The sequence below is a fragment of the Castor canadensis genome, chromosome X, assembly GCF_047511655.1.
Source record: "Castor canadensis chromosome X, mCasCan1.hap1v2, whole genome shotgun sequence".
Lineage (NCBI taxonomy): Eukaryota > Metazoa > Chordata > Mammalia > Rodentia > Castoridae > Castor > Castor canadensis.
Window position 1 is genome coordinate 25387615 of NC_133405.1, and position 24113 is coordinate 25411727.

Sequence of the window (24113 nt, forward strand, 5' to 3'; positions counted from 1 at the left end):
AGGAACATGGCCCAAATGACTATAGTGAGTGGTCAGGATTGAGAACCACTCACCTAAATTGAAGATGGGGAAAGTGAATAGCACAGAACCATAGTTTCAAAGTATGATCAAGTAACAGGCAAGGTCCAGGAAGGTGGTGGAGTGGAAATCGCTTCAACAGGGCAGAGATGAGAGAGAAGGCAGCACTGGCTGGGTAAAAGTCAATTCAGGTGAGGGAGTTAGATGACTCTCCCCAATGTTTTGTGGCTCCCTAGTTGCAGTGTGTAGCTTTGGATGATTAGGCAACACCAACTTGCCTTGCCATCAGGAAAGTCGTAATGGACTTTCTATAACAGAAGTCCAGCAGTTGGGGATGTAGCTTCCTCTTCAACCTCAACAAAGGACTGCCACATTGCCTGCCACTATGTAAAAACTGCTGGGTGTCAACCTCCATTCACTGAGGAGGGATCACTCCTTCTGCCAAGCCTTTGGGTGGGGCTAGAAAAACAATTCCTGACAACACTGAGCCAGCACATTCATCTGGGTCAAGCTCACAGTTGGAGGGAACTGGAAGAGAGCAGGCTGAGAAGAAACCTCCAGCTGAGGCCTTTTCAGTCTCAAGGGGAATGAAATCAGAATACACACATTCATAATGGAGATTGTCCAGGGAATAATGGTATCCCACTCAGACAGGGGGCATCAATGTGTTAGAATTCAGACCACAGATTCCCCCCAAAGTACTAAATTTATGAAGTTGATCACCCCAAGAGGTAATAAAAATTCTCAAAACTGGTTTCCAAAAGTTGCAAAATGATTATGTGTAAACAGGTTCTTTGGGAGTCATGTCTGATTTACCAAGGCAAAGGCTGAGTTCTCCCCAAATGTGTGTGTTAGGGTTTGTCAGACTTCTGAGCTGCTGGGACCATGGATCTGACCTCCTGTGACATTTAGCCCTATTAGAATCAACATCCAACCTGAGAAAATGGTGTGCACCTGTAGTCCCAGCTTACAAGCAAGGCTGAGGCTGGACTATCACTTGACCCTATGAGTTTGAGACCAGCTTAGGCAGCATAGAAAGACCCTGGCACAACAAACAAAAATAAACAAAAGACCCTGCAGAATTAACCTCCTTTCTTCTAACAGAGCCACTTTGTTGCCTAAGCCATTAGGGTTGAGATAAGGGTACTTGGTTAAAGGGTAGATGACTTATTACTCTCTTAAAATACATGACTTCTCATCTCTGAGGGCAAATATACATTTTTTTCTGGTGCTGAGGATCAATCCTAAGGCCTCACGCATGCTAGGCAAGTACTCTACTACTAAGCTACAACCCAAACCTGAGAATTCTTATAAATGATATCTCCCTGTGAGACAGATGACGACAGTATAGGCACAGTCGATGGAGACTGCAGCAAAGAGGAACCCAGTGATACAAGTGTCCCTCCTCAGCTCTTTCTCACCAAAATCACATTGTGACTTTTCACACAACATATATTTATTCAGAAAAATTGCAATAAATTATAATAAAAAAGGTGACACGAAATACAGAATCCCACTAGCAGCTTTGCTTAGTGACCAAGACATTTTTGGGAAATATAACAAAGAATTACAGAGTAAGAATCAGAAAACAGTGAAAGGGAGACTAATGCAATGTCACCCTATGGATTTGAACCATTTCTTCCCTAAAATGACACATGCAGAGTCCTTCCCTACCAGTTGAATCTGAAAGCCTTGATTCAGAAGAACTATGAAATAGTACCTTGGAGGAACTAGGAATTAGAGATTGGGGTGCTGGGATAGGCATGGTAGGGAAGCAGATTTCTTTTGCCTGATTTATGTGCTGTCTTCCCTGCCTACAGATTGTCTAAAAGCCTCAACCCTGTATATATTCCAGGACTAGCTGGAAAAAGGTTGAGGCAGTAAACCAACTTAGTGCTTTGGCCTGATGAAGAAAGAAAGGACACTATATTGTGCTGTATAGGGTCCCTACTAACCACATCCTTGGTCACTCAAAGACCCCAGGTTGGCAATATACTAAAAAATAAGCCCAGGAAAGGGATTTCCCAATGTTACAACCTTGATCCAGCTCCTATCATCTGCCTATCTCTGTGATCACTTTCTGATCTAATGGATATGATAAAACTGTTCTGCTCTTCGTATGTCATTAACTAAATTCACTGCTCAGCCCGACCTGTCAGATCTTCAGCTGTTTGGCATCAATAATGTGACTCCTATTTCCCTAGCTCTCAATTGGAAAAGGGTTTAACCAGTGTATTGCAGGATACATACCTTTTGTTCCCCAACTTTCAAGAGTTACGGCAAGTGGAGAACCATTCAGTGATGGAGGTTCCGCTGGCATGCACTAGAAGAGTCATGGAATCAATGCGCAATACTGTACACAAAACCTTATGCTCCTTGTGTCCAATATTAATAGGCAAGAATGAGTCAACTTGGGGTAGTTTTAAAGAAAGAAAACCAGGAGAGAGCCAATTTCATCAGGCAATTTTGCAGTCAGTGGATGGTGGTTTTTTTGTCAACCAACAAATCAATTTAAAAAAAAGACTGTCCCACAAAGCTTGAATAAATGAAAAGCTCAGAGAGTTATCTCAGGTGGGAGAGGTAAGGTGTGTGGCTGGTTCCACTGGCCAGTCTCTCCTACACAGCACTGGATATGGAGACTGGGAGCCAACGGGAGTCTCTAAACCCAGTACTTGATGGAACCAGATATGGAGCCCAGTCGGCCCTGCTGAAGGATGGGCTATCTGCCCCTTGGTACTTCAGAAGTTTGGAGAAGGGGAAGGGTTCTGGGAATTATACTCAATATCCTTGCTGTGGAAGGAGCAAGAGCTCCACAGGGGCCTGCTTGAGGTATGCACACTCTTTTTTTTTCCCTGTGGTGCAAGCGTTGCTCTGTAGGTGGATTTATAAGTGGGATATGGGCCCCTTAATACACAGGATTGATCCTCCTGTCAAATGTGGATAATAACAGGAAAAGGAGAGTAGGAAGCAGGACCCATCAAACATAAATACTCTTATTCTTGAAGTACTCCAGGTGCTTCCGTCTGATTGCGATTCTCTCACATCATGGGATGCCATCTCTATAGTTCCTAAAGTTATGTTACTAAATGTGATCTGAGATAAGACAATATGGTTCCACCCAGAGTGGATCCAAAAAAGGCCAATGTTACAGTGACATATAGATACCACTGTAGTAGAAATGCACAAATGCGTGTAACGACCACATGTAGACAGTGAACTCACTGTTGAGAACACCTAAGCTTCCTTCAACATGATAGAATGGTGGAGGGGACTGCAAAGGAGTGATACGGGGAGGAGTGGGTCAAAAGTGCATTATACAAAGGACTGTAGACAAGTCTGAGCTATATAGCAAGTAGTGTTTATAGGCCTAGAATGGGAACATCTCAGAATCTAGGCCTAGGATACTAAGGACAATCATGATTGGATAGGAGGGCAACAAACACATCCCTAGGTAAAGGAGTATAAATACAGACCTCTTTGCTTTACAAAGAGAAAACACAAAAACACCAAAATATGGTAACTTTGGCTTGGCAATACATGTCTAAAAGTATTTTGCTGTGTAGGATATGGTAAAGGAGGGATTAGGAAACTCTCTTCCTTTTGCACTATTAACAGAACTTGAGATTCTGCAATAGATTCCTCTGTGCCGTGACTTTTCAAATCATTCTGAAACACTTGAAGTCCAAGATCTTTCTCCTCTAGAATCTTGGACAGGAAAAGACTTAGTCTTCATCATTCCCAAGTAGAAAGCCCAAAAGAAATTGGATGGCACGCTGGCGGTCACTTGGCGTCTGTCTTGCCACGAGGTTGGGTGGAGGTCTTAGGAGAAGACTAGTGAAAAGAGTAGCTAGAGGGTAAGAGAAAGAAAAAGGGAAACCTTTTATCAGACATGACCTAAGCAAAACCTCAGGGTTGGGCAGGGGGCAGAGGACAAGGACAGTAGGAGTGGAGGTGACTGTCATGTACCTAAACATCCAGTAAGGTATACACTATGCAGAATGCACACAGATTATCCTCCCCAAACACCCCTGTGCAGCCACTCTCATGAAGCACTCTTACCAATCATGTTGGCATTGACATTGTTGTATTCAGAGAATTTTAAGAGTTCTCGAAGGAATGCCATCAAGTAACGGAAAACATTTCTATGGCATCTTGGAAGCTGGGAAATTACCTGTTTTTAGAAAGGGGAGTAAGCAGAGAGGAAAACAGGTAGAAGAAAGCTTATAGGCCCCATTGTCTCATTATCCTCTATTACTTACTCATGACCAACATAATACTTGCCAAAGTGTATCTTTGAAGTAAGAATGGTCACAGTTTGGTCCTTGTCTGCTCAACGACCAGGCCATGTAGTCATCACAGACCCACCCACAGTGCCTCACGAGAAGATAAGTATTTATCTGCTCTTTTCAGTCTTCCCCAGACAGGTAGCCAAGGCACCTGCCAAGCTGGGTGGTTTTCTCTACAATGTCACTTGGCATTAATGGAGACCTCCTCCCAAAACTCATTAGTCTGATTCATAGGTAGCCTCGGCTATTGTGCATCAAAATCATTTCAAGATTAAAAACATGCCAAGAAGAAAAAAAAGAATGGCTCCTGTCACCCTCCCTTCTAGGAAATGACATCCAGAATTGCATGTGCAGTCAGTTTCACTAATCTTACCCTAGCTTCCACCCAATTATGTTTTCTGTAAACAGAAATAGGCTGACAGGAAAAGGTGGCAAATATAACAGCAAATAACAGAATCTTAAAATTTAAGGGTCTCAACTCTTAATGCTGGTGTCCTGTCATGAAAAACAGACCCAGGTCCATCCTACCATACAGCTGCCTGACTATGTGGCTTTGTGTAACTGACGACTTCTCTATGGGGAAACCTGCCCCAAACACATCTTCAGATCAATAAAACTCACCTGTCGGCAGACCCGAGGATCATGAGCAGAGTCAAGACATCGCTGATACAGCTCGTAACAGATGACTGGCTCAGGCAGGGCTTCCAGAAAAATTAGCAGTGCCTCAGCCACAGAGTGATTACTGCCAGCTGAATCATCGTGAGTTAAGGGGAAGGGGCTCCAGAGAAAGGCCATGCAGAGACCTGATGGCTCCCTTCCTCACACCTCTGCAGGGAGGCTTTTCCTCCTCTTGTTTGGGCACACTGATCCTAACTGGGGTTTGGTATTTATTGGTCCATGTACTCTACAGCTGAGTTGTTACAGAACTGGCCAAATTCCCTTGGGAGGATTAGTCCAATTTATGACTCAGGACAATATAGCCTGCAGAATGATAGTTTCCACTAGACTAGTCCTGTAAACTAATTGCCGTGTTTACCATCTTTCCTTCTGCCCTAATGACAGTACATGGGGCAGGGACAGGAGTGACTGATTGGCTGAAGGAGAACATTACCAGTGCTGTGTCTCCTACATTCCAGGCTTATTAAAGTTGTTGGGAGGCTGAGATTGGGAGGATCACAGTTTGAGGCCAGCCTGGGCAAACAGTTTGTGAGATGCTCATCTCCAAAACAACCAGAGCAAAATGGACTGGAGGTGTGGTTCAAGTGGTAGAGTACCTGCTTTGCAAGCGTTCTACAAGTCCCACCAAAAAAAAAAAAAAAAAAAAGGTGTTGTTATTGGGCAGGGTGTGGTGGCGGCTCACGCCTGTAATTCAGCTACTCAGGAGGCAGAAATGAGAAGGATCAAGGTTCAAAACTAGCCTGGGTAAAAAGTTAACAAGACTCTATCTCAACCAATAAGCTGGGCATGGTAGCATACACATGTGGTCCTAGCTACAGGAGGAATAGGTAGGAGGATTGCTATCTGACGCCAGACCGAGGCAAAACCACAAGACCCTATCTGAAAAATAGCTAAAGCAAAGAAGGACTAGGGGTATGGGCTCAAGTGGTAAAGCACCTTGCCTATAAAGCATGAGGCCCTGAGTTCAAATCCCAGTACCTCCCCCCACCAAAAGTTGCTGTTACCTACCCTACCTTGATTCCTTTTAGTAATAGCTTGAAAAGAGAGGTCAAAACTTCCTGTAGGGGATTGAGAAACAACTGGATAAACTGGATAGTTAGTGAATATCTTATAATAAAAGACAGTTACAAAGATAAATATAGAAACACAAAAATCAAGCTGGCAACATGGCTCAAGTGAGGCCCTGAGTTCAAACCCCAGTGCTGTCAACCCCCCCCCCCCCGCCCAATCCATAGCAGACAGCATTATTGGGAGGCTCAAAGCTCAAGATAATATCTATTGCCTGGCACCAGTGGCTCTAGCTAGGTACTCAGGAGGCAGAGATCAGGAGGATCACAGTTTGAAGCCAGCCCAGGCAAATAGTTCATGAGACCCTATCTTGAAAAAAAACCCATCACAAAAAGGCTGGTGGAGTAGCTCAAGGTGTAGGCCCTGAGTTCAAGCTCCAGTACTGAAAAAAAAAATCCACAAAAATCAAATGTAGTTGGGGAAGTACCCATCCAGCTTTCTAAGCTTTGGGCAGAAAGGATACGGATTGTCTCAGGAATGCTGGTATCCAGACAATCAATGATCTGCTGTAACTCTTCTTGCATTCCAGGGGTTTGGAACAGGTCCTCCTACCAAAGAAGTCAGAATGAAGTGAACAAGGTAATATAACCACCCCCGAGGTTCTGGAGATTGTTCAGGGATCAGGACGACAGCAGGAAGAAAAAGGAAAGGGTAATATGTGTATTAAGATTAGGGATGGGTGAGTGAAAATAGCACTGTTTTCCTGTATCATCTCTATAATCCATGTGAAACTTTATTTTAAATAAGAAAATGATCTCCAATAGTTCTAGCATATCCCTGATAAGATAGGGAACTACATGGCCAGATTAGGAAGCCAGGTGTGTTTGTTCCACTTAGAGCCTCTGGACAAGAAGGTGCAGTGCAAACAGCATAAACACATTCAAATACGGACAGTACTGAATGCTGTGGAAGGAGTAAGTGGCATATCCATGATAAACTTTGCTTTCAAGTTATATTGGTCTTCAGTAGGTCCGGGAACATCACCCTTCAATTTCGTCCAAGAAAGTTCTCTTTTCTGGAGTAATGAGTTAGGGGTGGTGTGTTTTGATACGATTGCAAAAAAAACTTAGTATAAGTTTAAAAAGTAAGCTTGAAGTTTGATTTGGACTTTAAAAATCTACAATGGCTACATGACAGTTAAAGTAGGCATTGCAGAGTTGGGTACTCAGTTGTACAGTGAGAGAGTTCAAAATTAAAAACATACACATTCTCAGTTCTGCTCCTGGCTCTGCCACCAGAGCACAGTCTTAGGTAAATCACTTAGCTCGCATGCTTTTAGCTGTTCGCTTCTACCACCAGGCAGTCTCATAGGGCTGCTGTGTGGAGGCTTTTTGGGAAAGTTAAAAGCACCATGCTGATGTGAAGTGTTATGATTTCCTATAGGACTCAAGTACATCCTGAAGTTGCAAGAAGATCTACTTACTCACTTACCTGGTGACAGGCACATCTGAATAAGTGATCTACTAAAAGCCAGATCTCCTTGGGGACCTGAAGGGGTCTCTCATTGGCACCTTCATCCAAGGGAACCATCTGCAGAAGGGATTTCTCCTAATAGATGAAAAGGGATGAGAATCAAAAAGGTCTCCCACAAATTCTACTTATGCAGGTACAAGGTGATCTTCATCAAGACTTTTTTCGTTTTTTTCTTACTGGGGACACCTCTGGTCTGAAGGCACTCATTGATTCCCACAGTAAGGAAAGGGTCTCCTTTCCTAAACGTTTGCTTTATTCAATCATTAAGCATTTCATTTGGGTTTAGTTTATCATGTGGATGCATCCCGTGTCAGATCCTTTCAAAGGTGACACTGAAAACCAGCACCCCAGTGACATAGTCACAGTAGGGTACACACACTAACAGTGACTTTAAACTATTAAATCATAATTGTCAGAAAAGTACTTTGAAGGACCACGTCTGTATGTAGATTTCTGCTCACTCTTCCTTCAGTTCTTGCCACAAATACTACTGTTTTCATTTTTGCTTTAATTGAGGTTCTTTGGTTCTCAGGAATTAAAGACAACTCTCATTAGACCCACATACATGAATATTTCAGGCTTGCTAGAAGTTCTAATCTTAAGGTTCTAAAATTCATAGGACTTAAGATCTGAAAATAGCAAACTGGAATATAGCAATTGAAGAGCCAAAAATAACATGAAAAATCTACAGTCCAATGAAGCTATTGTTTCTATGAACAGCTCAGCAAAGACTTCTAGGGGCTTTTATTTCTTTTACCTACTTTTCTACTATCTGTTAGATTCTTCTGAAAGAACACAAGAGAAAAATCCAGAAATGACAAAAATTATATCAGTAACTAAATTTGAACCTGAAAATGCCTAGGAAATAAATTCAGTTATCCCCCAAGCACTCAAGAAAACCCAATTCAGTTATCTATGTTTGTGCACTGACATATAAATAGAATAAAAGGTATCTGAAGGCAGCCTTCAGAAAAATCCTAGTGGAGAAAACCATGATCAATTTTTTTTGCATCCTCCCCTCTCCCCCACCTCCAGGTCATATATTACATATGCTCAAATTTAGGAAATTCTTGCCCAACACTACACAACCTGAAATTCCATGCACAACCTCCAGACATGTAGCTTTAAGGGAAATAAAATATGCATTTCAGTTCTTTCCCAGAGCTGTATACTACAGCAGCGTTGAAGTCTTTTCTTAACATTGTGTTCTTTAATAAGCACTGATGACCTTTTAAAGCTGCTGTGTCTTTCTAAGAGAATAAGGAAGAGAAGGGAGCATGACAGTTGGTTACCACTTAACATATCTTTCTATTTTTTATTTATTTTTTTTTGTCTTTTTTTTTTCCTTTTTCTTTTATTATTCATATGTGCATACAAGGCTTGGTTCATTTCTCCCCCCTGCCCCCACCCCCTCCCTTACCACCCACTCAACCCCCTCCCCCTCCCCCCCAATACCCAGCAGAAACTATTTTGCCCTTATTTCTAATTTTGTTGTAGAGAAAGTATAAGCAATAATAGGAAGGAACAAGGGGTTTTGCTGGTTGAGATAAGGATAGCTATACAGGGCATTGACTCACATTGATCTCCTGTGCGTGGGTGTTACCTTCTAGGTTAATTCTTTTTGATCTAACCTTTTCTCTAGTACCTGGTCCCCTTTTCCTATTGGCCTCAGTTGCTTTTAAGGTATCTGCTTTAGTTTCTCTGCATTAAGGGCAACAAATGCTAGCTAGTTTTTTAGGTGTCTTACCTATCCTCACCCCTTCCTTGTGTGCTCTCGCTTTTATCATGTGCTCATAGTCCAATCCCCTTGTTGTGTTTGCCCTTGATCTAATGTCCACATATGAGGGAGAACATACGATTTTTGGTCTTTTGGGCCAGGCTAACCTCACTCAGAATGATGTTCTTCAATTCCATCCATTTACCAGCCAATGATAACATTTCGTTCTTCTTCATGGCTGCATAGAATTCCATTGTGTATAGATACCACATTTTCTTAATCCATTTGTCAGTGGTGGGGCATCTTGGCTGTTTCCATAACTTGGCTATTGTGAATAGTGCCGCAATAAACATGAGTGTGCAGGTGCCTCTGGAGTAACCTGTGTCACAGTCTTTTGGGTATATCCCCAAGAGTGGTATTACTGGATCAAATGGTAGATCGATGTCTAGCTTTTTAAGTAGCCTCCAAATTTTTTTCCAGAGTGGTTGTACTAATCTACATTCCCACCAACAGTGTAAGAGGGTTCCTTTTCCCCCCGCATCCTCGCCAACACCTGTTGGTGGTGGTGTTGCTGATGATGGCTATTCTAACAGGGGTGAGGTGGAATCTTAGCGTGGTTTTAATTTGCATTTCCTTTATTGCTAGAGATGGTGAGCATTTTTTCATGTGTTTTTTGGCCATTTGAATTTCTTCTTTTGAGAAAGTTCTGTTTAGTTTACTTGCCCATTTCTTTTTTTTTTCATTTTTCTTTTATTATTCATATGTGCATACAAGGCTTGGTTCATTTCTCCCCCCTGCCCCTACCCCCTCCCTTACCACCCACTCCACCCCCTCCCGCTCCCCCCCCTCAATACCCAGCAGAAACTATTTTGCCCTTATCTCTAATTTTGTTGTAGAGAGAGTATAAGCAATAATAGGAAGGAACAAGGGGTTTTGCTGGTTGAGATAAGGATAGCTATACAGGGCATTGACTCACATTGATTTCCTGTGCGTGGGTGTTACCTTCTAGGTTAATTCTTTTTAATCTAACCTTTTCTCTAGTTCCTGGTCTCCTTTTCCTATTGGCCTCAGTTGCTTTAAGGTATCTGCTTTAGTTTCTCTGCATTAAGGGCAACAAATGCTAGCTAGTTTTTTAGGTGTCTTACCTATCCTCACCCCTCCCTTGTGTGCTAAAGCTTTTATCATGTGCTCATAGTCCAATCCCCTTGTTGTGTTTGCCCTTGATCTAATGTCCACATATGAGGGAGAACATACGATTTTTGGTCTTTTGAGCCAGGCTAACCTCACTCAGAATGATGTTCTCCAATTCCATCCATTTACCAGCGAATGATAACATTTCGTTCTTCTTCATGGCTGCATAAAATTCCATTGTGTATAGATACCACATTTTCTTAATCCATTCGTCAGTGCTGGGGCATCTTGGCTGTTTCCATAACTTGGCTATTGTGAATAGTGCCGCAATAAACATGGATGTGCAGGTGCCTCTGGAGTAACAGTCTTTTGGGTATATCCCCAAGAGTGGTATTGCTGGATCAAATGGTAGATCGATGTCCAGCTTTTTAAGTAGCCTCCAAATTTTTTTCCAGAGTGGTTGTACTAGTCTACATTCCCACCAACAGTGTAAGAGGGTTCCTTTTTCCCCACATCCTCGCCAACACCTGTTGTTGGTGGTGTTGCTGATGATGGCTATTCTAACAGGGGTGAGGTGGAATCTTAGTGTGGTTTTAATTTGCATTTCCTTTATTGCTAGAGATGGTGAGCATTTTTTCATGTGTTTTCTGGCCATTTGAATTTCTTCTTTTGAGAAAGTTCTGTTTAGTTCACCTGCCCATTTCTTTATTGGTTCATTAGTTTTGGGAGAATTTAGTTTTTTAAGTTCCCTATATATTCTGGTTATCTATTTTTTATATTCACTTTGATTTCTTTCTTTCTCTGGGATTCTCTCATTTGGTATTCATATTCCATATAATTGCTATAACTTCTCCATCTGGGGCTTGCCCACTGACTTCTTTTTGGCTGTACATTTTAAATGCAGGTATCCACATGATATCAGAGCCAAAACACTTTGTGATGCACTCTAACTTTCTGGACTAAACAGAACACATGTACTGATTCTTTAGCAGATGTTTCCAAACTTACCATATATAAATTATTTAGCACTGATTCATGTACTTTCAAAAAATCTGACATACAACTGAAGCTTTTCTTGTACTGATGCATTAAGGCAACACAAGGCACTGTCTAAGATGAATAGACAGAACATGGGCTGCTTAACAGGGAAAGGCTGGGAAGCAGAGCTGTCTCAAAATTTTAGTGGTTTTAAAAGGTTAATAAAATGTCAGTAGGTTATACCACCATCCACTATCCATATTCAAATTCATGTGATAATATGAAATGTCACACTGTGTCTTTGAAGTCTAGAGAAAGATAAAATGAGGAAAACAAAGAAACAACACTTTTTAAAAAAATTCCACAAATTATCCTGAACTCTGATTTTCAAAGGTAAACCAAGGCACTTTACCTTCTTTCTGCAAGACACACTCACTGCCTGATAAGCCCACACTTTGTAATCTTAGTGCTAATAACTAAAGCATAAAAACAGTATACCATCCCCACCACTAAAATGCATTTAACTTCACCAAATTGGAAGACCCCATCAGACACTGTGGGAAAGTACTGTAGAAGGTTTACAAAGCCCATGCTCCTCTATTTGATAGCCCTGTTGAGCATGGAGAGGCTGTGAGGCTCTGTAGAAGGTGCACTTCATTGGACATTCGGGAAACCTCGGTACTACTGCCCTCTATCCCATACCCCTACCATCAAGAACAGTATGAATTTCACAGGGTTTCCAACTTTTCTGGGCCTGTGGTGTCTTGTGTATTACAATGGAGAAATGCCTTTCCCTGTCTGAAGGCAGAGGGCTGGACCAGATGATCCCTTATGATCTCCCTCTGCTCCACAATGCTACTCTATGCTCCATTTCTTAACTGTATTTGTGTATTCTTTTAATAAGTAATCACTATTATCACCAACCCCAAATCACTCTTAATGCAACAGAAATGCACTTCTTTTGGCTTGCTATCTTTGGAAATAGAGGGGGTGGGCAGCTAAGTGACACCCTATTCCAGCTCATAAACTTTCAGATACATCAAGACAGCTCTGGGCTAGAGATGGAACTTAGTGGTAGAACCCTTGCCTTGCATGTACAAGGTGCTGGGTTCAATTCACAGCAACACACACACATACACACACAGATCTATAGTTATTTCTCAGTTTAAAAATGCTAATCTGGTTGGGGATGTAGCTCATTGTAATGCATTTGTTCAGCATGCATGAGGCCTTGGGTTTCATCCTAAGTACCACAAAAAAATGTCCACAAATATGCAATCTTGAGTTGTATTGGTTGTATGTACTGAGTGTCAATAACTTGATGTATAAACATCTTTACTTTGAACATACTTAACGACAACTGACAAGACTTTAGGGAATTCTCACCGGGTCAGAGGTCTCTGATATGGAAAGGCCTAGGAACAAATTCCAGGGACCACAGTTAAATGTTAATCAAGCACAAGGAAACTCTCATAACCAGCAATGGATTGTATTACCTTTTCTAGGAAGCTGTCTTCTTCCTGAGAGCAGAGCAGGAGAAAAGTCATTGACAGATAGAAAATGATTAGAATTAATTTACAGAATTAGAAACAGATCAGTATTAGAACTCACTAGCTTCCTAGATACATATACTTTTAAAAGCTTTAAATTACTCAAATAAATTATGACTTGAAAATGGAACACATTTTCCATATGCAAAGTTCTCTATTATGCATACTAAATTTTATGCAGTTTATTGAGATTATCACTTAAGAAACATACATGTATAGGCCTGGACTTGTGTGCCTTCTGGCAGCTGCTAGCTGACCCAGCCAAATGCCCACTGATGCCTCTTCCTGTTGGTCTGCTGCACCGTGTAGCCTCTTACCTCACCCTAATGCTACTTCTCTGGAAGAATTTGACTCTGGGTTCGACCATGGCCACTCAGAAGCAGATAAGCCATGCTCCTCCTTGTCACCATTCCTCTACTCCAGCTAGCTTCGAAGCAGTGTCCCAGACTTTCCATCTCCCATTCCCAACCCTCCTCAAAGGTTCCTGGAGACCCCAAAATTGAAGGTCCCTCTGAAATGTTAATAAATTTCGTTTCAGATTTTTGTGGATCAGAAGATCAGCGATTTCTCCTATTTTTATTTTTGTAGTGGGTAAAAGAGAAAGAAGAGAAGTAGGGTGGAAAGGCGGAGAAAGTAGCTTTTAAATCTTCCTATCTTTTATGCTATTATTACAACCCAACAAGAGTAACAACAACAATAACTATCACCACCCCTTAGGTAACATCTGCCATGTACCAGGAACTGTGCAAAGTGCTTACTTCTCTACAGTGTCACTTAATCTGCACACAAGTGCAAAACAGATATCATTCCCATTTTACAGATGAAGAAACTGAGGCTCTGAGAGGTTAAATTATTTGCCTGAGGTCACGCTTGGGTAGTAAGTGGCAGAATCAGAATTGGAACCAAGGTCTGACTAACTCTACAGCCATTATCATGATCATGTTGCGTTATCTTAGATAACTCAAAAAGGACAACATAATTGCTTCCTGGATTGGGAAGCAGGGGAAAGCTGTGAGGATATATTCTCTATATCAGGTGAAAGACAGTGAGAAATCCTACTTACAAGACAGTGTGGTTAGTGGAAAGAGTATAGCACTGATGTTAGACAGCCCTGGGTACAAATTTTCCTTCTGCCTCTTGTATTAATTCTGTATAAATCTTAGGCAAGTTAGCAAACTTTGTATTTCCTCAGTTTCTTCATCTCTAGAACAGGGATAATAATATTTACCTTACAGGGACAATGAAACAGCCTAAAACCAAGGGGGAGGTGGTGCACAGCCTTCCAAGCAATACCCACATGAGTTCCTCCGGATCCTGCTATGGACCACCAAGAACTCAAGTATAAATCACATGCCTCACATCTGGGAGGTAAAAACAGAAATCCCAATCTTCCTATGTGAGATGCATGGGGGCTGGAAGTAAGGGAGTATATGTTCCCGGACATTCCAAGTGGTAGTGCTGAATGCATTTCCCCAAAGTGTTGTTACATGTGGTGGTAAGTTTTGGGGTTTTTTTTTTATAGCATTGTTAGATACATTATGAATTAAACATCTTTTGTGGGTTAACCTAGACTCTTAAATACCATATGAAATAAAGTAGAGCACAGTAGTGCTTTATAAAGTACACATAAGGTACAGCATTGTAACTAATACTTTTCAACGTGAATTCTGAGTGCCAAACATCTAACTTAATAATTTTGGATTACAACCGCTTATGAAATTTAGGTGTACTTGTTAACAAATAAAGAATTCACCTACCTAACAGACTTTGTATTTTTTCTTCCATGAAGAGTAAGTAGAAGTGGGCAAAAAAAAGAAGTTTCCTTCAAGTAATGACCATCTACAAGTGCAAGGTTTTGTGCTAAATATCTTTGGGGGAAGGGCAATGAGAAACGAGAACACATGGAGAAAGGCGTTGTTAGACTCTGACTATGGTTTGCAATTACGTTGCGGTAAGGAGTTCCACAATTTAGGCCTGATATTGCTAAAATTCACATGTATAAGTTCCCAATGAATGGTTACTAGCCCCTAAAAGAGTCCCGGGATTAAATAAAAAATTTTGTGGGGGTGGGATGGAATCCAGAGCATGTTGTGCATGCTGGGCAAACACTCTGCCACTGAGCTACACTCCCAACCCAATTCATAAGATTTTAAAGAGATAGGGAGGGGCTATTCCAAGTAGAAGGGGCAAGACAAGGCACAGTGGAGTATGCCTGTAGTGAAGCGGGAGGATTGCTTGAGCCCAGGAGTTGGGAGCCAGACTGGGTAACATAGCGAGACCCCCATCTCTAAAAAAATGTAGAAGAGGCAGAAATAAACAAAGGCATGGGAAAGAAAAATCACAGTATAAGCTTAAGAAGTGAATCATCTAGCTTGTGGAGCACATAAGCTAAGATTACAGAATCCTAAGAAAAATAGTTGAAAAAAATACGGACAATAAATGTGACATTGAATAACAAGTTAAGGCCTGAGGAGCCGCTGACTACCTTTAAACAAGGAAATGATAGACTCCAACGCAGTATTATAGAAGTATCAATTGGACAGCCCCGACCAGGAAAAACTGAAGGGCAGAGACAGAAGGAAAGGGGGACATTAAAAGGCTGTGAAGGTAGGTCAAGTAGGAAAGAATAAACACCTTAAAAACTAATATGGGAAATATTTTTAAAAATTGATGGATAGGCAGGGGACATAACTCAGTGGTGGAGCACTTGTCAAGCAGGTGTGAGGACCTGGATTCCATCCTCGATAACACAACTAAAGGAATGCATAAAAGAGAAAATTCTCTAAGAAGAATCCAAAGGACTGGGATTAAATACTGGTGGACAGGCAGCAAATTTACATTGAGAGTTTACTTCTTTGGGTATGGGCCTAAAGAAAATAGATGTAAAGTATATTTAATACAACACTGGTCTCAATTTTGAAAACAGAAACATCACTTAAGCTCCATGGTCCTAAGGTTACTACAAATCACTTAGTTCAATGGAGTTTAAAGGTTAAAAATGCCTACTCTGTAAAAGGCTATGTGTTGATTACATTAAAAAGGGGAACTCAGTTCAGGATTTCCCCAGTGGGGCAGCAATGGAAATGAAGTACAATGCAAATCATTCTTTACCCCAACATTTACCCTTATAAGAATGTCTCCAGTAGTAAATGCTGGTAAAACAATAGAGTTATTTAGAGGCAGAAGATTCAAATTTGAAAATAAAAAGCCAAAAACTGAATGGAAACTGAAGTTCTCAAAAGGATTAGCTCACATGAAATATGGAGAAGAAACAAATCATATACCTAACAGGATAAGAAATGAGTGGTTAAATCAGTAAGACAAAATAAACCTCTAGTGAAGAGATCACTGAGAATGAATTCATTACCAAGTTGTTATTCCTGTTATTCAAACTTTTTATATCATCCTAAAAGATATGCTCCCAAGTAAATATAGCTCTTCACCAATCCCTCAAATTTTTCATCTTTGTATTTAAACCAAAACCCTTAACCAGATGTGGCAGTTCAAGCTTGGTCTCCTTTCCACTGGATACTTTTATAAGCAACACCAGAATGCTCCTTTAACTCATCAGTTTATAACTTTATGCTAAACCTCAAAGCCTTCTGAACTAGCTCAAGTATAAGCTCATGTGCTGACTTCAAGACTCTGTTGTCTGTCCCTTCCTACAAAAACAGCTTCACATGTGCTCATCCTTACTGTTCACACCTTCCTGGAAAATCTTATAATTTTTCATACATGGTCTTTCACTTTTACCTTTTGTACTTTATTCAAGTTGTCCCTTGTGCCTGGAAGAGCCTATTCACCCAATATATATGAATACATGATTCTTAAGTACTTGGACATGATTGAAAATACCTCAAGTCCCTTTTCTAATTTACTTTATTCATATGTACTGAAGTTATTTCTAGATCATGTTAATGTTATGTTACAAACATCAAATATTCATTAAAACAAAAATAGGCTGATTCTGAGATTGATTTTTACAGAGGTTAGCTGGTCAATCAATAAGCTTTTTATACCATATAAGGGCTTGAGTAAACAGCACAGGAAAGGAATCTATTGTTAATACAAATTTCAAGCTCCATAACATTCATTTTAAATGACTTTCCAAAATACTGACTTACCAATATATAGTGAACATTTAACAGTAAAGATTGTTAATGCTCAGATCATCTCTAACCGAGCTCTCCATTAACCATGATTAGAATTTAGCCATATTGTACATGCAAGTATACTTTCATGACCACTAAATTACAGGAACTCACATAAACTCTATACAATAATATATCGAATATGTAATAAATAAATATTGACACTCACTTTCTGCTTAATATGCTAGTTAACAGAACAGAAAAATCTATCTTAACTCTGGAAAAGAATAAAAATAATTGTTATCTATTTCCCACTTGTACTAATCCCAATTATTCTAGGGCTGGCAAAGTCACTGTCATTGAGAATGGCAGGAAGAATGGACAGGACTTATGCCAGTTATTTCATCCTGCATTTGGTGAAAAGAAGTTGTGGCACAAGAATCTTTCTGAAACAGTACGTGGAGAGAAAATATGTGTACTGAACTCATTTCTGGCTTCACCATAATTTTACAGTACATAATGCAATACAAGTCAGGTACCACTATTAAGGTATATAGTACAATAGAAGATAGGTACCACTATTAATGGCATTGTTTAATGGAATTTGAAATATCACCTTGGGTCTTGGCAAAAAACCATGAGCAAACATTAGACCCAAAGAAGCATTTCAGAAAGTCAAAAGCAAGTCAAGAAAGAATAGAAAGGTATTAAGAATAGGGTACTGATTATTTCAGATTTCTAGTTTACTCACACTAATATGGACAACTTCCTTATCAATGAAATACAGGAATTTAATAACATTAAAATGCAACAGACTGTGAAAAGAATAAGAACTAAATCCTACAAAATAAAAATCTTTAAAAGAATAAACGATGACCAGAATACACAATTTAACATGATCTCATCAATCCTGTAATTAAAAATTATCAGGGTTCTACTTTTTAAACCTTGAATCACTTCTGCATAAAGAAGGAAGAAGGCTCCTTACAGAGCCATTGACTCCTCTGATGATTTTAGCTACTTTGTATTTATGGACAAATGTGATAGAATTACCTGATAATACATTTTATGTAAAATCAAAACTTTTTATGATGATCGAGCTACTACCAGAATGTGTAAAAATTATGGTAAAAGGTATTATAATGACTCCACTGATTTTGACAAAAAAATAAGCTGAGTTATAGCTCACAGAAAAAAAAGGGGAAGAGAATATACAGGAATAAGTTTTAAAATACCAAGAAGAAACACTCAGACAAATTTAGGAGACAGTATACCTTTGACTAAATTGTACTAAACTTGAAAAGGAAATGACATTAAAGAAACAAATGAAAAATTGTTTTACTCTGATAGAGATATAGAGACTTCACCAGACTTATTGCATGAGCCTAGATTGCATTTTGATTTTAAAAAGGCTATAAAAAGGTTGGGGATATGGCTTAGTGGTATAGAGAGTGCTTGCCTAGCAAGCACAAGCCTCTGGGTTTGAATCCCAGGACTGCAAAAAAAAAAAAAAAGGAAAAAACTATAAAACAAATTGGTGGCACATTTGGAAACATATGAATATAGACTAGATGTTGAATGATATTGTGGATTACTGGGGCTTTTTATTTTATTTTATTTTTTGAAACAGTGTTTCGCTATATAGCTCAGGAGCCAAGACTGGCCTGGAACTTGTTATGTAGCCCAGGCTGACTTCAAACTCATGATCTTCCTGCCTCTGCCTCCCAAATACTAGGATTATAGTAGTGTGCTATCATGCCTGGCTGTATTACTATTAGTTTTCTTAGGTATATTAGTGGTGAAGAAGTTTGTCCTTTTTCTTAAGAAATGCAGGCTGAGCTGGGTGCCAGTGGCTCACACCTCTAATCCTAGCTACTTGGGAGGCTGAGATCAGGAAGACTGGGGCTTGAGACCAGCCCAGGCAAATAGTTTGCTAGACCCTATCTCCAAAATAACCAGAGCAAAATGGACTATAGGTGTGGCTCAAACAGTAGAGTGCCTGTTTTGCAAGCGTGAAGCCCTGAGTTCAAACAAACCCCAGCCCCACAAAACAAAAAAGAGACACAGGCTGATATGTTTAGTGGTGAACTGATATGATATGACCACCTAATTTCAAATGGTATAGTAAAATGTGTGTATATGCATATGTATATAAAATATGTGAGGGTTCGTTGTATTATTCTTTCATTTTTCTACATATTTAACATTTTTCATAAAAAGCTGGAACAAGGAAAGCTAGGAAATGGTGCTTTGGATGAAGGGATGAGTGTGGAAAAAAAAACCATCACTCCAAATGTATTCTAAAAGATAAAATACTAAGTTTGAAAGATAGGAATATGGTGGTAAAAGGAAAAAATTTTGAGAAATAGCAGAATGGTAGAATAAGAAAGAATTCTGGGACTGGACTCAAGTGCTTTAATCTGCTGGGTTCATTATGGCAACAGAACAGATCATACTCAGACAAGTAAGCAGCCTGCCCATTGGTCTAGTCCCCTCTGCTAGAGGATACAATCACTTGCCCTGGCTAGGCCCAAGAGATGAATATGAATAGTAGTGGTAACAATAATATTTGATTGTTATTTTGCTCATTTTTTTTGATAAAAGACCAAAACACTTCTGTAGCCTAAAGAGGTCTGCACACAAATCCAACAATATTTTCATTTAGAAGAAAAGTTCTTAATAGGATGAACTTGTTATTAAATCAATTTATGTCCCTGAAAACGATATGCATTTCCCTCTTAAGGACATTGTTCTTATAACTTGACTTGGGGAAGGAAGGAGGAAATCATCTTCTCTTCTTCCTTGAGTCACATTAGATAAATATTAAGTCTTAACGTACATTTTTTATAATCATCTGGGATGCTGATAAAATGCAGATTCATAGGTCCCCCTGAGATTCTGAATCTGTTGCTAGGAGGAACCTGTACTGTGATTCAGGTACTCCAAGTTTCTACTATAGGTCTTGGCTCCCAAATAAAGTGAAGTTTTATTGTGATTAGACAGAATGTGGTATAGGGAGGAATACTGGAGCAGGAGTCAGAAAACCTGGGTCATAGATTTGTCACTCACTTCTTTGACTTTGGGCAAAGTAATGTCTCTGTGCCTCAGTTTTCTCATATGTTTAATGAGGATAATAATGCATGGCACTTGTATGTACAACGTATACAAAAGTGACTTGAGAGCATGAACAGCTTACCAAATATGCATTATATTTATATTTGGTGAACTTAGTATTACATATTATATTCCCAACAAGAGCTAACTACAGATTAATCTCTCTTCTTTCTTCTGAGGCTAATCTAATCAAAGCAGTGCTAGGATAAAGTGACCTTCTTACATGTCACTTGACAGTCCCCCTGCCCAAAAAAAGAGAGAAAGCATAGACATGATGAGGTCATCAGTTAAATATGATGAAAATTATATGTAAGGAAGTTTATATCTTAGAATGCTTCTTACCAAATCTATGAGTTTGGTGACAGGAACTTCTCGGATTGGTCTTTTCATTCGGCACAAAGCCTCTAAGGATGTACCAAAACAACTTGGGAGGTAATTTCCACTGATGGTCAAGAAGTAATCTTTGCCTCGATCCAGGTGAAGGACAAGAATATCTTCAATCTTATCTTCCCCTGAGTTCAGGATGGTCACAGAGTCTTTGCTGACATATACATCAAGAGAAATGTCCACTGTCTCATCTGCAATATAAGAGGTGATAAATGAAAACACAGAAACTTCCAGTGGAAAAGCAAAAAGGTATGAGAACTGACAGAACTAGTATCCTCTAAAAAAATCACCAAGCAACAAAGGGGGAGATTGGAAACACAAAAAAGGTGTCACCAATGTGACAGTGAAGGTAAGAGACATATGGTTAGAAAACAAGAGGTTAAACCAAGGAGGTGGGACTCTTGAGGAGATGGCACATGGCAGACAGAGACAACAGTAAAGGGAAAACTCACTTGGCTCCAAGTAGCCCTCAAAAGGTTCAGCCCGAAGCCATGGTTTGCAGTACTGGCTGTCATTAAGTTTAGGGATGAAAGAAAAATGGCAGGGAACCTGTCCATTGTTGCTGATCTGGAACTTCTCCTTTTGCAGTTGCCGAAACTTCACATTCTCAAACACAAACTGGGGAATAACAGACAGACACACCATGCATCACTAGTAGGGGGAGTAAGTCAGTTGGATTATTCCATAGAAAATATGAATAAAGAATAAGGTAATTATTAATGAAGTGTAACTGTCATACGCATTCACCGACTGAGTCAACTTCACGTCATTACTTTCACACATTATTAAAATCACAGCAGCAGAGAAGGAGTTCGGTGTCTCTTGTTCCTTCTCTAAACTACTCTGTTTCTGGGATTATAAGAGGATAACACGACCTTGGTCTAGGGTCCTCAGTCCATGACCAAGTCCTGGTCCTGAGATAGGAATTAATCAGATAGTCTGAAACATTAAATAAGATTGGCTGGCATGAGGGTTTACTAGGTGACAGGCCCTGCTCTAAGACTCATGTAATCCTTGTAACTACCCTCAATCCAGAAAAGGAAGCTACAGTTCCAAGAGGATAAGATACCTCCTGCCTCTACTAAATGACAGTGCTGGGACTAGAACTGAAGCAGTCTGACTGTAGCACACAGTCTTAACCACTTAGCCTCGATGCTTTTTCTAAGTAACATAGCTTCCTTTATGCTGATCACAATGGGCAGGAGACAAGAGGCTATGTATTTTTGCTCACCTCCCTCCTGCTGAGTTCTAAGGAAGGAAGGAAGTCATTTTCCATTCTGTCCATGATGCGTACAATATCTTCAAATACCTTCCTATACCTCCGTTCATCCACAACCTTCACCTAAAAGAAAGCAAACCCTCTTTTTAGTCTTACGTGCTCCTAGCTCATCTCTCTTTGAGATTATCTAACAATTTAAACCTGGTCATTACAGCAATCATTTAAAATAAACTGTGGTGCAAACAACATCTTCAAAAACTTGCTTCATCCACAACTTTCACCTGAAAGAAAACAGATCCTTATTTAGTCTTATGTGCTCTCAACTTCTATATCTCTAAGAGTCTCTAGCAATTTTTTAAAGTCATGAAAGCAAATGTAAAGTAGTAAGCATTATAGAAACACACATGTACTTTAAGGTAAAGATAAGGTTAACTGTGGAACTTCCTGGAAAAGTTAAGAAGCTTCATAATAAATATTTGGAAAGAATATTTTCTTTTCCCATTGTTAAGTAATTTAGTGGTGGAGAAAATGTGATGATATGTCAAAAATGATTTCTTGCAATGTACAAATGATTGTGTCAAAATATAACTATAACTATTTCTAACAATCATGATAAAGTAGTGAAACTGCAGAAAACATGATTAAAGCATTTAACTTCATTAGTTGCTATGCACAATGCTAAGAATAATATCACTGCTCAGATTATATAATGGCAAAGTATATTATGTTAGTAAATGGAACCTATGGCCATTTTAGAAAATGCCTGACACAAAACATCCTAGACTAGAGTAAAACCATGACAACAAACAAATCATCTAGACTAATAGATCAAAAAATTTCCTCCCTGATACAGCTGTGCTTTTTAAAATTCTTAAATGAATGCCAAAAATTAAAATAACATTTTAACTTATTAACAGTTTCCTTTTTAGAATTAAAAAAAGTTACAAAAATCCATGTCAAAAAAGAATCATGTACACAGCAAAGGTTCTAAAGCAGGTATGGGAAACAGAATATCAAAGGTGAGGCAAACAGACATAACTGTTAGAGCATCATCAGGGTCCACATATATACATAGTGCTAGGTTAGGATGAATTTTACACTTTTATAAAATTTTCTTTTTATTTTAAAAAATGTATTTTATACACATCTACTTATGCTCACAACCTGCAAGCCTACCAAAATAAGGAATATTCTGATAGTTGAGAACACTGAGATACAAGACATCAGCTAGCTTGCTCACTGCCATAGTTAATACCAAAGGTGACATCTGGACCATTAGCTGGACCTTTTCCAAAAATGCCAGTTATGTGACAGAATCAGCTTGGGTAAGTTGCGTAGGCCTACTAATCACATCCTTGAGGGGTGGAGCCCAAGTATCTAAACATTTTTAAAAGCACTACAGGCAATTCTTATGTCCACTGAAATCTAAGAACCAATGTAACAGACCACAGTACCAATTGCAGGGGTGAAACTCTTTTTTAGCTTAATCTTAATCAGCCCACAACAAGTCTTCTGAAATTAATTGGCCACAGAACACTGGCTCCTTTGCTAACAGTGGTTGGTGCCAATGGTAATGAAAACATAATGTGGTTTTTAAAGCCTCTAATCATAGCATGCCCAAGAGTCCAAAGTATGGAGTGGTTACTCAATAAAAGCAAATCTTTTCTCAGTGGTTAACATGACTTAATGGCACATCAAGGATAATGGGAGGGGAACCCAAAAAAAGTCACCACCAACAAAATTAGGAATTCAGAGAAAAGTACAATGAGCTAGATCTCTGCATAATGACATGGATAACTCTCTAAGACACACGATCAAATGTTGAAAAAAATCAAGTTTCTGACCAACACATACAGTACTAGACAATTTATAGTATATATACCTATATACAGAACTGTTTTGTTTATGGGTAAACAGAAAGGCATATGAAAAGGTCTAGAATTGCAACATCCAATATAATAGCTGCTAGCTACATTGTAAGTGTTCAATAGCCACCTGCAGGTAATAGCTACCAGACTGGACAGCACAGAAAAAGGATATTTCAATCATCACAGAAAGCTCTAGCGGACAATGGTAGTCTAGAAAGATACAAACTCATAAGAGGAGTTGACCCGGCTAGGGAATAAGAATTTAGGCAAGGTTGGAATTGGGGATTGAAGAACTTCAGCCTTATCTGTAACTTGTATTTAGATCTTTAAAGGAAAATCTCTTTTAAATGCTGCACAATTTAGAAATCATTAAAAACCAAAAAGGTATACCTTTATTAAATATATACAAAAATATACAGTAAGCCTGGAAAAAATGTTTGGTGGTACTGAGGAATGAATTCAAGAACTGGTGCTTACTAGATAATAAGTGCTCTACCACTTGAGCCAGGCCCTAGTCCAAGCCTGGAAAAAATCT

At 39.5% G+C, this 24113-nt stretch overlaps 1 protein-coding gene across 3 annotated transcripts in view; it reads right to left on the reverse strand.

Annotated features, from left to right (window-relative positions):
- Positions 1-1434: 1434 nt before the first annotated feature.
- The window catches only part of Ocrl (OCRL inositol polyphosphate-5-phosphatase), a 52434-nt gene continuing 29755 nt past the window's right edge, over positions 1435-24113 (reverse strand). For 2 of the 3 annotated variants that reach the window (XM_074063903.1, XM_074063902.1), the window contains exons 16-24: positions 21723-21833; positions 20944-21109; positions 20447-20682; positions 12846-12869; positions 7482-7598; positions 6514-6598; positions 4926-5053; positions 4078-4189; positions 1435-3865 (exon numbers count right to left, since the gene is read on the reverse strand). In XM_074063903.1, coding sequence (XP_073920004.1) covers positions 3741-3865; positions 4078-4189; positions 4926-5053; positions 6514-6598; positions 7482-7598; positions 12846-12869; positions 20447-20682; positions 20944-21109; positions 21723-21833 — 1104 coding nt within the window. In that variant the 3' untranslated portion in view covers positions 1435-3740. The remainder of the gene's footprint in view (positions 3866-4077; positions 4190-4925; positions 5054-6513; positions 6599-7481; positions 7599-12845; positions 12870-20446; positions 20683-20943; positions 21110-21722; positions 21834-24113) is intronic. The other variant, XM_074063904.1, reaches the window with a different exon arrangement.